Source organism: Nylanderia fulva, unplaced genomic scaffold (assembly GCF_048542155.1).
Source record: "Nylanderia fulva isolate GAGA-0341 unplaced genomic scaffold, ASM4854215v1 Scaffold8, whole genome shotgun sequence".
In the NCBI taxonomy this organism is placed as follows: domain Eukaryota; kingdom Metazoa; phylum Arthropoda; class Insecta; order Hymenoptera; family Formicidae; genus Nylanderia; species Nylanderia fulva.
Window position 1 is genome coordinate 1,504,377 of NW_028190916.1, and position 17,239 is coordinate 1,521,615.

A 17,239-nucleotide genomic window follows, 5' to 3' on the forward strand; every position below is an offset into this window, starting at 1 on the left:
TAAGTCCTGAGATATTCGTGATATTCTAGGTATTTTTGTTTGATCAACTTGAGTTTAGTACGCGCCAAAACGTGTTCACATGTACGGTTGTATACATTTTCGAGTATTACGGTCGATTGAAACTGTGGCGGATGAATAATAAACTTGCGAGAGATATTAATTCTACGCGGATGCGATAGCAAGTTTGCACAATGAGTGCTTTAACTCGAGTTCATGAATCTTTATGTTACGACTGCGAGTTTCTATATCACACGTAACGCCTAACACATTTTAACACGTCGCTCGATTTCCGAATGTGTTCTTTATTAGCTGGATCAGCGAAATAAGATTGATCGCTCTTTACGTTTTCGGAAGCAATCGTGTAGAATTGTCGCTCGCTGCGCACACGTATGTATCTGTCAGACGCAAACAGCGAAGTTTTCCCCGTGTATAGATGCAAGCAACTACCGTGAATGATGTGGTAGTCTCATTGTCGTTCTTACTTTATGATTTAGCGTCGTCGCGCTGGAGTTTATGATTGCTCGCTCGTGCCGAAATGGAGCCATATATAGGCACACAACAGGGAAAGCAGCATCCGTCACCTCGTAACGCGTCGCGATGCTAAATCGCCGTAATACACGCGTGTCCGACGAGAGTAACGATATCACCGGGATATCAAGGCATTAAAAACTCTCTCGTCGCGAGAGAGTTAAATATAAGTTTAATAACGCGCGTCGCACACCCCTTTTTCTTCCACTCGCTCGCAAAACTTTGGATCGATCCAACTTTCGATCTAAACTTTAACCTAATATTAATCTAATATAACGACGTTATATATATATATATATATATATATATATATATATATATATATATATATTAACTTGACGTTAAAATGTCATGAACTCTTTCGATTAATTACGAGACATCCTCTTGAAAGTCTGCGGTGATCAAAGTTTTCTTTTAAAAACATACAAGATTATTTGCCCTTTTTATCGAGATTCTTTATGTTTAACGATTTTATTCCAATAAACGAAGAGCACACACATCTGTTGTATTCTGCGAGATCACTGAACAGGAGAAAGAGTTCGCATTTCTCTCGCACCATTGCTGCCGTTTTACATCGGCGGGTCCGTTGTTGCGGCTGGCTGGCCGCAGGGATGCTGCCAGACTCTAGCGCTTCCCATACTACTGCAGCGATCTGCTGCTCGAATTTCTTGCGTGCGCAAAATCGCAGCTGGACGTTGCGAACGAACGTACGCGAACGTCGGGAACGTAGGACAGGGAACTTTCAACGCGGCGAACTTTAGCGCGACTCATCTGTCTCACACCGGGATGCAATTCGTCGTGCATACACGATACATAGCTGTCTGCTGAAATTGCTGCTTCGTGTCGGAATGATTCGTCGAAGCCGGCGGCGCGGGCTTGTAAAGCAGTCGGGAATCGCATTAGCACTTTGCCTGTAACTTACGCTTCTCACGTACGATGTCTGAGATATTGTTAAAGATCTTGCACGTCTCCGCGAGTTATACCTTATTAAATAACCAACTTTAATAAGCATGACATTACTTCGTGATTAATTATTCTTACTAATTGAATTACGAGCTTTCTCGCTTCGTCGTATTTTAAATTGTCATTTTTTTCCATCACCTGGAATATGACGTGAGAGAACTTTCTCTCGAAAAAAAGAAAGAATAAAACATTGGAAATATTCTTTTATTTATATTTTCCTTTTGAATCCGCATATTTAAGTCTTTCAATCGTTCGTGATGAATATGCGATAATTAAAAATAATGAATGATAAAATTAAATTTCCTCGCGATCATTACTCATGTATTGACTAAGATCGAGCGCGCAATTTGCATTTCAAGGCAGAGGGTGACCTCCTCTTTGATGAAAAATTTCTGAATACTGCACTAGCGAGAAAGCGCGAACTCAAGGTTTAAAAAATTTTTAGTTTTACTCATTGTCGGAAATTTAGTCTAAATTCTCCGGTGTTACATTAATTCCAGCATAGTGAATATTTTGTGGTGTCTATGTCTATTTGTCGCCCTTATTTTCTATGCCCGTTGGTGCTCTTTGAATTCTTTGTCCTTGTTTCGACCATGTCATGCGCAACAGATTTGCTCTTCTGAACAAGTTCAAAGCTCTCTTCCGGGTTTCGCATTACAGACAAAGCGTGGCTTTTGTACGTGTTACGACACGACATTCCGATAAACGACAGAAAACGATTGAACCGATATTAGAGATCTGATATTTATTTACATCGAAGACGATGCAGATAACATAGGGAACAGAATCATCGATCACCTCTTGCAGGCGTTTGAAAATCTTTCGAATTTACAAGGAATTTGTAGTAGCTCTCTGATTTAAGTAAAATATTGCAAATATAAGAATATTATATATACTAATAATTAAAACAAAGCTTTTATCAATAAAAAAACTTCAGGTAGGAAAGAGCCAATAAGAGACAAGCGCAGAAATATCATATTATATGTATACATATAATATATATCTGCGTATATAAAAGTATTATATATGTACATATATGCATACATATGTATAAAAACATTGTATTCTACTGTGAAATTTTTTATTATGGGCTAATAATTCATGACATTCGTGTGGCATTTCACTTCCTGTTTTTGTTATAAAGTATTTCTATTCGTTCATAAATATAATCACTGTACTCAACTGTCATAATATAGTCACGCAAGTCCCTTCAAAATGTCTACACTTTTTTTCCACACAAAGCTAAAAATGAAACGGCATCACGGAAGGGATTTATTATTTCCGTAAGTGTTCGTGTAATGTTTTTTTTATTTTCTTTATGTTTTTACTATTTCAGCCATTGATGATTGAAATATGTCATATATTTAGAACAGGCGTACAACTTGCACGTATAAACATCATTAAATATTGCTTGAATAACGAAGTGCGGAGCAAATGTCGCCCAGTTTGTTTGCAAAACGGTGCAGCATCCAATAATACTCAACAACAGCATATAATAATACGCCGATGTAATATTTCTCTGAAATGCATTCTTTGATAGCACTGATGAAGTAATCATATCAAATAATATGGCATTTGCAGCATCAAGTAATTTGCAGGATATCTTATTGCAATAATAAAAGTTTTAATTATGTTTTTAATAAGAATATTTTACAAAGGCAAAAAAAAGTTTTTTAATCTTTTGAGTTTTGAATCGCGTTTGATCTAAACGTAGAATTATTTTTTTATAACAATCAGAACATTTTTCAACAGTCTCTATTGAAATGTTACTACGAATTTATAAAAATTTTATCAAAACTTCCAATTTTATTTTTTCTCTTATTGATTTGTCCATTGACAGATATAATTACCGCTTTTACTAAACATGAATGATTAATTAAACTATAGCATTTTGTATATCTTTGCTTCGCTAGTGATCCAACACAACAAAAATTTAGTTCATGACATTACATGTCCATTGAATTTATTGGTATAATTAAAAAAATCATGAGGCGTATGAATACGATTAGCTTTATTTTAAGATAATATACCAAGTATTAATATCGGTCGAGCTCTTTTTATTTCCTTACGAATTGAAACGGCGCGATTCGTTTATTGGCACGCGGTCTTTGAAACGTGAAAGAAAACGAGATACAATATTTCTGCTCATTTGACGTATCATCTACTATTTTATCCACAGAGCTTCATGATGAGGAGTCGGCTCTGTCTAACATTTCTGTCTATATAAGGCGACGAGTCATAAAGGGGTACCGTCGAAGTAGGTCACCCAATGTGTCAACGTGAAAACAGTCTTTCTCGACTATAATAGAACCCTGAAAGAGTTGATGGACAGCAATCCGGAGTGATTTCTTGACGTTTCCTTGTCAGCCGTGTGAGTTATTGCGTATTTGGGAATGTGGTGGATATTTCCTTTAATTCCATATCAATTTTTTTATATCGTTTCATATTATAAAGTTATAAGTAGTAAGATATTCTATCTATTCAATCTTTATCAATTTTTTCAGACTGAATATACTTTATGTATATTAAATTTATTTTAAATATTTTACGGGGAAGAAAAGAAGAGAAAAGAGAAATACTTCTTTCGATTACATTCTCGCGTAAGCAATGCTTCTTTATTTACAATGGCTTTGTATTGCAGCGACATAACGATTCATGAATTTTTTAATTTTATTTCAATATGATACAATGAAAACAGACTGCTTATATTGGCAATAAATAATGCGCTGCAATTAAAAAATAATTTATTTTTCAAATTAAGCAAATTTATTCTATTAAATGCTTTTGTTTTATAATTTTTTCTTATATATATAGGTGCACACTCAATTTTATTATATATACATATATATATATATATATATATATATAAAGATTAAAATATCTATTTCGGTTTATAAGACATTAAAATATTACAATCATTTAAACGAAAGTTATTATTTTTACATTAAAACAAGATGTCCCTAAATTACTCATCGCATACGAGTGATTAATGGAACAGTAATTGCGAAAGCGTACACACATCAAGAGAACTTACGAACTCATTTAATCTGTAATTCCACCCAACCCGGAGTATCAACCCGTACATTCAATAGAATACAATCGTCAGTGCACTTTTGACCTGTGCGACCTTTCGGCCCGACACGACCTTTCGTGCCTATCTCCCGCACAAAATGAGATTAATACTGCTCATCAATATCACGGATATCGAGTCACTATTTGCCACAATGCAGCAATTTTTTTTACAGAAGTGTTTTTTTGAAAAAGGATAATTTGTTTATATTTATGTTTTGATATACATATAATACATTGTCGCGACATGGTGGATATAAACTGAATTTCAGAAGAAATATTTGACACTTTTCATTTGCATATCGACATAAAGATGCATGGTGGGCTTAAAACGCATAACGATATTCGAATCACAAGCGCGATTGATAAGTATCGACTGTATATTTTTATGTAATGCACAAGCCGGAATTTCTTTCATTTACATACATGTCAATATACAACTTTTTCCATTCGCTTTATTAATTTCGTTCATATTGCATACCCCACTGCGTACTATTTACATCGTACATACCTATATCCTGTATGCGGAAAAAATATTAAAATCTATGAAAGTGATAAATTTTTTTATGTATACATACATATCGCGAAGGATAGATTGTGGATAGAAAAAGAAATAATTGAAAAATACGTGGAGAGAAAAATGTTTGCTATAATACGAGAGAGAAAGAGAGGTGACGGTATAGTTTCTTTTTCCCTCGAATAAAAATTAATCAAAATATATTGCGTCGATCATCGCTGCACCTGTGAATATTTTTAATTTTCCTCACGACATGATATCGGAATCGCGAGCTGACAAATCGTTGCGCTTGCGAGATACATGGGCCTTGCAAAAGCATCGAGTCTCTTTTTATCCAGTCGTGCAGTTAGTGGAGAGACGAATTGTGTTCTCTTGTAAAAATTCGGTACGAATACTTCTTGCACGACTGCCTTTGTACCAGTCGTATACGTGAGTATATCTCTTGTGACGAGCGCATGCATATACCGAGTTTATTTTTTATTAGCACAATGAACAGTAGAGGATTGCCTTTACTCTTTCTCTTTCTCTCTCTCCCTGTCTCCATACATTTACCATGTGTATACGTATATGTGTGTGTATATGCGTACATGTATAGGTTCTCGTTTCTCACACAGGATCTTGACTTATACGCATATAACAAGCACATTAATAACGCCGAGATTATTTTACATTACGGCCTTAAATGCGCGTATGAAATTAATAGACATTAATATTGAAAATTTCATTACAAAACGGAGAGAATGTGAAATGGAAAATTCTATATATATAGTACTTCAATTCTAGATTACGTAAAAAATAAATTAAAAGTCTCTTATAAGCTCTTGTAAAAAGAAAATAATAACGAGGAAATATAGACACTCAAGTTATATCATACAGAATCGTATTATGTATATTGATTGCATCCATACAATTAATTAATTATCATAGAAATTAAAGTAAAAAAATATGTCTGCATTTTCATGATAAACTTTGACAAATCTAATTTGAAGAACTCTGAGCTGATTTTCTTTAATAGAGTTTGACGCACAAAACCACCATTTATTCTCGACTGAGAACTTTACAGGATTCAAAAAGAATTATACGTCTTGTCAATTAAAACTCACGTTAAGTCCCTGTTAAAGTAAACCAGAAACGAGAGAGAGAGAGAGAGAGAGAGAGAGAGAGAGAGAGAGAGAGAGAGTATTCGTTAGCTATTTATTCTCTTAAAACTAGACTCGCAGAGAAATATTAAAAGACAATTTAATTTCCAATGATAACCACCCTCATAATTAGAATTTCTATCGAGACTTTTTTGTTAAAGAAAAATCAATTTTGTGTTTGTTACCCAGATAGCCACAGTAATTATTATGATATAATTTTGATGTCAAAATGATCTGGGTAAAGAATCTAAAAGAATAATACAAGAAAAAAATATAATTATAATCTTAATCGCGGTCAGTGTTTCGCGAACATTTTGCGAATACGATACAGTCGCCGAATTTTAGCTGCGTACGTCGTCTATGTGGATTTATACTTATAAATGTTTCACGGGCGTTAATTCTGATTTCAGATGCAGAGAGCGGTGCTACTGCTCTGTTGGCTGCCGCTCCTCAACCACTGCCACGCCGTAAATCCAGGTAAATATCGATTATTTCTAAAACTGCGAGCGCGCGCGCATATCGCAAACAAGGGAAGAAGGCGAGGGGTGGAGAGCGAAGAGGGTGAAAGAAGGTGAAAGAGGGTGAATATTATCGTCGTGTTGCGAAATCTCGCGGATTCCTCCGAAGGAACGCGTGGAGTGGGAGATTTTATTATTCCGCGATTCTTTTCTCTGACATGCCTCGGCCGAAGCGGATTACTGCTAACGCGAACCGATATTGCACACACATGTTGGTTTAAGGATCCGTTATCGTGCGCGAACGTAAGCCGCATTTATGTTGGCGCATCGGGCTTAACGTATAGCCGGACGTTAGGTGCCCGAACGCATTAGTATCCAGGCAACGTGTCCGACAAAAACAATGCCCCTGTTACCACGAGCCTCGACCTCGGCCTCGACTAGCCAGTACCGTTGGCAAAGTCACGAATTGTGAGGATACATGCTTAGTTCTCTCGTGCATGTATAGTGCAGGAGATACGATGCGGTTGTCTGATAACGCACTCATAGGCATAAGATTATGGAGCAGCTGGAAGATTATGATGAGCCGTCCGTTTATAGAGAATACAAAACGTCAAATTAAAGGGGAAAACAATGATTATTTTAAAAGACAATGTAATATAATTTGAGAAAAAAATATTAGATTGTTTATTTGAAGCTTTCCTCTTTAATCATTTTTTTATACAACTTTGATATCAAATTTCTTATCACGCGATTTATTATATCTTTGAAATCAAAATCATATTGGACGTAAGAATGTATGGAAGACAATTATTGATTTTTTGTGGTGTATTATAAATTTTACATGTTTTTATATTATCCAACTTTCTTTGTAGCAAATACTCTTCGAGTATGCTGAGAAATATAATTGTTAGCTTTTTATACATATATGTAAAGTAAGATTATCAATTAGCACGTTTTCATGCACATGAAAATATATGCGGAAAAGCTATTACGCTATTAAAGCCCATTCTGGGCAACGCTTAATACGGGTGTTTTATTCCCATGCGAGGCGAACCGCATCGAATTTTATACTATTTCATTATAGTGCTCCATTATTACGTTAAAGCGCGTAACATTCCACCAATGTACAATCCGCGTTGTATGCCCGTATGCATTTTGTTAGTTGTAACTGAGCGATTGTAAAAATTCACATGAGAATGCGCTATCCGCGGGGTAATATCGTGTTGTGCCATAACGTAACCGTATAACGCATACATATACACGTATATATTTGCATTTTCTTTGCACGGGCGAGCACAGAGATGACGCATGAGCGAGACGTTTACAAAAAGAACGGCGTTTAGTTATACGTAACGTAGTATGTCATATGACGTCAGATGCAGACGCTGAATTATATTTGGCTTGATGGATTGCTCAGTGCGACTCGGTATTCATTGCTTTAGTAGTCAGCACCGAAGCTGACCCATAAATCAGGAGGCATCGATACAAAATGTAAAATGTCCTTTTTCCCAGTTAAAATTTAGTATCGTAATCGTATATATCGTCAGTTTATCTCTTAATAATAATATATTGCAAAATTAACGCAGACAAACGGCAAACTGTAATACGAAAATACTTAATCTCTTTCATCGCAAGTATCTGCCATTGATAAAATGTCCACTTGTCTCAAATGTTTGTAAAAAATTTATAAAAAAAATGATAAAATTATGAAAATAAAAAAAAAAGTTTCAAAGCAATTATTATAAGGCGAGGAAAGTAGAGCAAATAATTAATAAATGTAACGTATACGCGGCCGTGCGAAACTTGGAGCGAAAAATTAAGTGCGGTATAATAACGCATTGTAATTTAATTACTGTACGCAGATGAGAGCCCGTTAGAGCGCATTTGCGCGGATCGAGCGCCGCAATTTTTTCTGACAATGGAAGAAGAGTAACGAGCAGCTAGCTTGCCAGTATATATACGCCGGGCTGGCACGGCGAATAACTGACCGGCGTTACACGGCGCACGAGTGTATCACATTTAATTTGGTCCGAGCCGTGAGGGACGCACGGATATTCATTGCACCGCTCGCGCGACGTCATCGAGCCCGAGTTACATATAGACGCTTGCGCATCGCACATGCGGTTAACAGCGCGGAACAAACGATTCTCTCTCGCCTTCTCGCTCCCGTCCCACTATCCCATCCTCTCTCTCTTTCTTTCTCGTCATTCTCGCGCGTGCGGAAATATTTCGATGGTTTTAGTCTGTCAACGCGTCTAGCGCAACGTTCGGGTTCATCAAGCGGAATTGGCGAGAATTCCGACGTTAGCCCGGGACACGATACGTTCATTTCTCACTATCTTTTTTTCTGTCTCTCTCTCTCTTGTTCGTTACTTATTCGTGTAACGAATATCCATCGTCACGCGCGCGCGTCCAAGCGTTACCGGATATCACGTTTTACGGAAGCAAGTTTAGATCTAATCAATTCGGCCGCGTCGCGCCGTCGCCGGCGAATAATTTTGCTCAGTTTCCCGCTGGGGTGAATGGGCTGAGAAATCTCGTCGTGGGGCTGCGCGCGGGGCAAAAGTTAGCTATTACGATCTTAGACTGAAGAAGCGACTCTCCCGGAATATGCCCGCTTTCGGCTTACCGGAAGTTTAATAATACGGCTCGCGGAAAGCGGCAAAACTTGGTATCCTCGGTCTATATCTCGTCGGATTTGCCCGAGCACTCATGTTACACGAGCCAGATACACCGATTCAAGAGTAATATTCATTAAAGGTCCGAAAAAGGAAGAGAAAGAGAGAGGGAAGAGAATACTTATAAATTCTCTGGCCGCGCTAAAGCGCATATTTAAGTTGTAATCGTCGTGCAATTACAAACTTTTCCGAGTTTATCTTTCCGAGTTCTCCGAAACGGGGGACATGGGTGCAAGTTAAATTTTCTCTCTCCTCCACTCGACGCTAACTATAAGACTAGGAAAAACTACTGGCTACACAGTATCCGGGATTCAAACCCGAAGAGTTTCTCCTCTTTCGCGATTCAGGGTATGCATGTATAATATAATAAAATTAACGCGCATATCTCTGGAATTTTCGCACGCTTCTGTATACAATCGGTATTTCCTCTTAAAACTTTGGTATATTTTACAAACGCTACGAGCGCTTCAGCAAAGTAAGAATAATAAACGCGAGCGTCTTATTACGGAAATTACGAAAATTTCCGGTCGTCGGATGTTGCGTATCCGCATTATCTACGTGGAATATTCGGGGAGTCAGAGTCGCTTGACGCGATTAATTGCGTTAAACACTGCACTTAGGTCGTAAGCGGAAGTAGAGAAGTAACTCGTCGAAAATGTGTACTTGCTTGCACATTTCCCGAACTTGTATAATCGTAGCAACTTCGTTATAGCCCCGCTCCGATTTCGTGGCTGCGGAATGCGAATAGTTATATGTGGGCGACACGAGAATAGTAATACTTTTAACTGTCTTTCTCGCACCCTCGCGCAAGCACCGCCGCGCCGTCGCCGTAACTCAATCGTATGTAAATTGCCAACGGTGTAATCTCGTAAAGCGGCTTAACGTTACGACGAAAGTTTGCCGCAACACGCCGAGGGGTGAATGGGTGGACGACGGGTGGAAAGCGCCCAAAACTCGCGCGCGCGATATAAATTGACGTGATTCTTTATCCGAGGTAACGCCTGCAAAAGCGAGGTCGATACCTTTCAATTGATCTCGGGCTATACTTCTCAGCTCCTTATCGTGGCCGACGTGCGGCCCTAGCGGAGCGCTCCTATATCGATCCTATCCGGGTAGAAACTGTACCAGGAAGAGACTCGAAAATCAGGATCGATTCGATCAATTGGCAATAGCGCGGTTTCATTGCGGGTTGCTACCTCGATTGTTTGATGACCTCATGCTGTTACCTAAGTTGCGGCAAACTTTATCTGGCTTCCGAGTAATTTCGGTGCCAGCTTGAAGTTTATCCTTTGTGTCTGCCACGTTGAAAGACATCAGCCGCGACCGCGCGGTTCGGATGAAAATGGCATCGCACAAGCTTTAGTATTCTCTCTTGTAAAGTATAATAATTCCGTTTATATATAGAATGAGTTAGAAACGAATTTGGCTCATTCGTCGTCGTTGACTTTTATTTATTAATTTCTTTTTTTCTGTCGCTCTTTACTTTCTCTCGCGTCTTTTTTTTTTCTCTTTCATACTCCGAGGGAATTTTATATGCCCGAGTTTTACGACTTCTTTATTTAAGAAACAACGATAGGTCTTATTACGATTATCGTTATAATAAAAGGGACGCGCGCGAGCGTGTAACGGTTCGAAGAAAACCCAGGGGGTTGCAAGGTCCGATGAAATATACCAGCTGACTCCGGTGCTACCCGGAATAAAAGCGCAAAGTAATAACGCGCGAGATTCGGGCATGCCAGATTTATCGCGGCAACACACACCACTGACGTGACGGGAACGGTAACGAGGCTCGGTAACGACAGCTGGTGTGCACACGGCCCACTTCTCGCACAGGCGATAGAATACATATACTGTACACGTATATTCCTCCCCTTTTTCATACATACACCCCGCAACGGATAATCTGATCGCGCGATCTTTCATCGACGAACTGTCATCTCCGCGAATTCTCGAACAAGCAACCATATCATCGCGTAAGACAGATTCGAGGAAAAATAGTCATTTTTATTATTATTTGTCCCTTGTGAACAATCTTTAAAAATTAATTTGGCGGATATATGGATCTGTGTTTGCATATATATCGAAATTCTCGTATCACGCATTTGTGTCATGCACGCGCTTTCTCGTTATCGATACAGTGAAACGTCAAAGCGACACTCGATAAAATTGTCGGTTTCAGGCAACAAAATGAAGTGATCGCCATAAAATTCAGTATATTAAAAAAAAAGAGAGAACTGAGAAAAGAGAAAATCGACGTTTCGAGGAGGTCGCGGATTCTATGGGCCGTTCTATATAGCCATCTCGCAGTCCTCAGCGAATATCTGTCATTGCGGAAATTCAATTTCAGGGATCACCGCAACGACAAGATTAATAGTCGGCCGTTTCGTAACTAAGTCGCGAAAAAATGAATTATTAACGAAAAACGGGACCTCTGATATCGCCGCGTAATGGCGATGGAAAGTCGATACTTCGAATGAGTTGCTCTCTCCTTCTACTTTGCCCTTTTTCACGATATAATTTTCTCATCGTCATATGGATATATAGTGTTATAATCGTTTTTATCATTAATTCGATATGGACGAAAAGATATAACTTCAATAGAGTAGCAATTTATATTTTTCTATAAAAAAATAGATTCAATCGAATTATTCAAACCGATACTTTTATAATTTCAGAAAAAAAGTAACAAAACCGACACATAGATTTCCCAATTCAATATAGCTCTACACTGTAGCAATTAAATGCATTTATCTGACAATGAGTTATAATGAATTTAATAAGATAATAATTTTTTAATAATAGGTACTAATTTTATATTCATAAATTTTAAATCTTTTATCTTTGCCTCCAGTGATGTAAAAGCTATCATTTTATTTTTAAGTCTTCATTTAAAAAATGTAATAAATATATCGACTGGATTTATTTTTTATAAATATCTCACCTGAAAATTTTGACATTAAAAACTTTTTTAATTATTTATAAAAATCTTTCTAAAAATGAATGAAAAGATAAAATATATAATTTTTAACTTAATAAACTAATTAAATTTAATAATTTATTGCATTATATTTTATCACTTTTGTAGCGCGTTTCTGTAATCTTTTAAGCGAAATAAAATCTCAATTTCAAACAACGATTTTTCAATTTTTTGTTTATTTTATAAAAGGTTATTGATTGAAATAATATTACTAAAACGGTGATAGAATTTGGTAAAAGGAGCAATCTCTATTTTTTATATATTTTTATCAATATTTGTGTTTAAATATTTATTTTAAGTTTTTAGCTTAATACCTTTTTTCGTGCAGGAAATGCTTTACGCATACCCCTATCCCTCGGGAAAAGGAACAGAGGTTATGTAGGACTCTCCTCTTTTGCGTGCCATCGCCGAAAGCTCCTCACCTTCCCCAAAGAAGGATTGATGGTTGGGGACCCATGGTACTGAGAGGCATACCCATACTAAAACCTGCACGGTTACCATCTCGGGCCTTATATGGAGCCCCCTGAAGCAACTGGCAATTGCACTACTTCCGGGGGGCGCCTACTAGCTTAATCCCCTACAATTCACAAAATATGACATGTCGGTTTTGTTACTCTTTTTTCAAAATAAATTCTTTTTGATGTCAAAAAGAAAATCCGATGTGTTTATACTACATAAGTTACAATATCTGACACAATGAGTATAAAGGCAGTACAAAAAGTACAATTGTAAAGAATAACGTGGACGTGTCCCGTCTCTCGTTAAAGAGAGAACCGAGAATTAGTTTTCGTGCTCTTTCACAAGGACAGTTTCATTCTTCAAGAACCCGTGCAATCTTCCATATGACTGAAAAAGATGAACGAGATGTTGGCACGCAGCAGAACGGAGTGAAATTCTCCGTGAAAATTACAGAGTTTATTCCCTCAACTTTTTCGTAGTCGACACTTTTTTTTATAAAATTAATGATGTGCAATATGTGACGTAGAATGCGATTTGCTGATGGCTAATATTTTATGAGTACATTCAACGTATATATTTCATTTTAGTTTCTCTCACGCGAACTCTACGAGAGGCGTGCATTGACGCCACGACGAATAAAGGTGGTTTAGATGGTATTGGCAACATTTCGCTCAGTTGGACAGGTAAAAGGAGGTTCCTCTGAAATCGCGCGACGGTCTTCGCGGTTGAAAACGAGGTTTCATATAGCAAATCAGAACGAGCGGCGGAAGAAGTTAGATGTAATGCGGCATAAAGTCTAAGGAAAAAGTCGAGCGAACTTGAAGATAAACTTCCTCGAGTGTCTGTTTGCTACGTCTTTTACCCTGAAACGAGGAATCCGCTTCTAACCATCAAACGTGACATTTTTACAAACTTGCAAGTCTCGCCGCTACGTTTCTTTGAGCAACATTTTTTAGTACGTGTATAAGTGTATACCCCGAAACGCGAAATATCGTTCGAGATTTCGCCCGAGCAAGCAAAGCTGCGATGCCGACCTCGCTAGAGGTCGGCGTCACAGTTTCCTAAGTCTCTCTTCGGTACTCGGGATTACGCTGCCAAGGTCCCCCAGTATGACGCATAATACCGTAGAGAGATTGGAAAGAACTTACGTTAAGCCGGGAATAAATACAGCGGTTTCTCTACCTCGGATTCCTACACCCGTGCATTTTAACAAGAAAACGAACGTACATATCTTTGTCGCATTTTCGAGATTTTTGTGCGGAGAATGAAACGTATTTCTTTCAGATCAGAGAAACGAGAAAATCTTTAGTATATAAAATATGGTTTACGCAAAATAGAGACGCGCAGGAAAGTATTCCGCTTAGCTGAGCTTGGATAAAAATATGATTAGTTCGCAATTCATTGCTTTGAAAATTATTGCGAACGATACGCCGTTAAATTCGTAAATCCCTAAAGATATTCGAATACCTATAACGATGAAAATGATAACATAAATTAACGAGGTGTTGCTCTTGATTCAGGCGGACTAGGGCATATTGCGGATTGGAGATTATCGATGTAGAGAGAGGCCTATCACTAGCGCAAACTGTCATTAGCGGAAGAGATCGCGGGTGGATCACGGATATGACATTGTAACCAGTTTAGATGAGAGCGCGTTCCCGCGCTCTCGGTAATGATCCAGCTGATCCTATCTCCTCAATTGCTTTTAATGGACGGCTCTTATATGCATACATCGATGCGCGAAACCCAGTCAATATTCGACCCTTTGTACGTCGATCGGGGACTCGGTATTTACACGTTAATCGGTTAAACCTGTCTTCTTGCTCCGGGCAACGCGCGCGATCTGTGTGTATTGAAATTCCTCCCCACTTTCCTCCCCGGGTCAAACCGCTGATCCTTTTTCCGCTATCTGATATTTATCAATCACAAAACACACATCCGTGTATATCTACTCTCACTATCAACGGAGTATTTGAATTTTGATTAAAAGAATTGACATTCCTCTATATTCGATATCTAAAAAAATTGCAATCAATGCAACCGTATAAGATTTTTCAGTTTGCAAACAGACACTATATATATATATATATATATATATATATATATATATATATATATATGAATATTGAATCTGCTGACCGAAATTAATTGAGTTTTGGTTGCGCATTCTCTTTCTCTCTCTCCTTTAATTCCCCAAATAAAACGATAACAAGATAGCAAATGCGAAACAGAATATTATATTTTTGCCTCTCCCTTTTTGCGATAATCCCTTCCGCTATATAATACTTTTAAATACGTCTTCTTATTTTCACATCGGTATTAACGTGATTATTATTCTCGTTAATAGTGCTGTAAACGATCGTTACGTCATCGTGATATACGAAGCTTACATTACAAATTTATAAAACAATGACAGAGAAATGTAGCAGACGTGATAATGTACGAGCCATTAACCGTAACCATTTTGTTTACCGGGGACGTTACGCGAAAACAATGTGATATCTCGTTTTCGGGATGAGGGAAACTCGGAGAGATACATCGCGAAATGCGTCACGTTCGTTACGTGCATATCTGTAATTTCTTTCCAAATGTCTTCACATTTCGCGGTAACGCGAAAAAAAAAAACATATTTTCGTGCGCTCTCCGTACCTGGTTTTTTTCTTTCGAGTGTTATCTCCGTCTATTATCAGAAAGCTTCTAGCAAACAGCGTACGCTCTTATGAGCGCGTCCTGTTCTTTCGCGCGATTTGTACGCAACGGTGAGATATAATTTTCTCGTTAGAGGAAATGGCGTTTTTGCATACAATCCTTCTGACAGATTTCTGGCGTCGCGCGATAAAAGATGCAGTTAAGCGAAATAATTCTCTCATTCGGAAAACATGAAATTGAGATAACTCATCTACGCGAAGAGATTAAGGAATGCGATATAATTAAATTTACGTCGATTTTTGAAATTGCTTTCTGTTAGATTAAAGTCTTTTGTCGGATCGTAAACTGGTCTTCCGGGAGAGTGCATAGAAGACACACAGCATCACTGAAATATATATGTATAGAATTCATACACAAAATAATATCCAGCGGATATCGAAAATATTAGTTTTCAATATTGTACACGACACAAGGAACTTTCTTCAAGTTTATGTGTCAATAAATAAAATATCCTTTGCCAGTTTGCCGCAGACTAAATTATTGTTTAATGCAAATCCTGCGGCATATCTAAAAGTGCGTTTAGCGTAACGTCAGCATAAGCTTCGTACGTTGTAATATGAAAGTTGTATAGTCTTTCCTTGCATTATGCAGGTGAATCTAGTTATACAACCAGCCAGTTCACTGCCATTCTGAGCAACAGAAAACTGGTCAGGGGGTCTTCGCTCTAGGATCTCGGACAAGAAATTATTTTCAATGTTTTGTTTCACTTTTTTTTTTATTCGAATATCCATTTTTTCATTCCTTGTACGTAAAAATTGGATCGTAAACAGAAAGATGGAAATACAAACGTATCTCGATGCATAGTGGTTCACGTCCAAATATCGAGTTCATGTACATACCAAATCGAGTGTATTCTCTGGATACCTACAACAAAAACGCGCAGTTGATATCGGCGCAATTCACTTTACGCGGTTGCTTTACAGTCACGTCGCCCTACGTACACTAAGAATACTAAAGGCTAAAATTTGTATGTGGGATATACCTGGAACCTGCATTGTGCGCGGCATACAAATTGCTTCCTTTATTTTTTTTTTTAACGAAGAGAATGCGATTGCATCGAAAACATTTGTCTCATTACGCGCGGGAACGTAGGTGGTCTTTCGACAATTATGTACGTCTATAATCTGCCCTTTACATCAGAAGAACTGCAAATGAAAGTTCCACAAGTGTTCGCGTAGTCTGTCGTTCGCAGTTTGCAGTATAAGCTACGCTAAACTTTTGTTTCACTCCGAGATAATTGCTAATATACTCTGTCCCTAGCAGCAGGAATTGTATCCAACTGCGAAGGGATGACGCTCGCGCGTTTAACTTTAATAGTACTAATTAGCTGTATTTATACATCGACAAAGTGCATTTCGTGTTTATTTCATACGTTTCTACTTCACATTAATTTATCGAGGAATTAAAAATCAACCGTAATATACTTCTGACATTATTTACTTTTTCAAGCTTCGTTTCTTTATCTTGTCAGAAGGTAACATAAGGGGAAAAGAAAAACTTTCACTTAATATAACAATAAAAATGTCAATTAATACCGCATGTCTGATAAATTTATGACGTTTCTCGTGGCGAAATTATATTTAGGCGATAATTGTGTTCGCTCGTTTCCCTCCTCTCCCATATATATTCCCATTAATAGTTAATATTATCCCGTTTGCCAAACGCCTATTAACGCGCATGATTTAATTCGCAACTTTCAACCGCAGCGTCAACACGGGTATATATTCTCTCAATATGATGGT

The 17,239-nt window shown here is 37.7% G+C and overlaps 1 protein-coding gene across 1 annotated transcript in view; it reads left to right on the forward strand.

Annotated features, from left to right (window-relative positions):
• Sol1 (CUB domain-containing protein Sol1) overlaps nucleotides 1–17,239 on the forward strand; it is a 269,862-nt gene that overhangs the window by 29,180 nt on the left and 223,443 nt on the right. Inside the window, exon 2 of the mRNA XM_029311762.2 lies at nucleotides 6,627–6,693. Coding sequence (XP_029167595.1) covers nucleotides 6,627–6,693 — 67 coding nt within the window. The remainder of the gene's footprint in view (nucleotides 1–6,626; nucleotides 6,694–17,239) is intronic.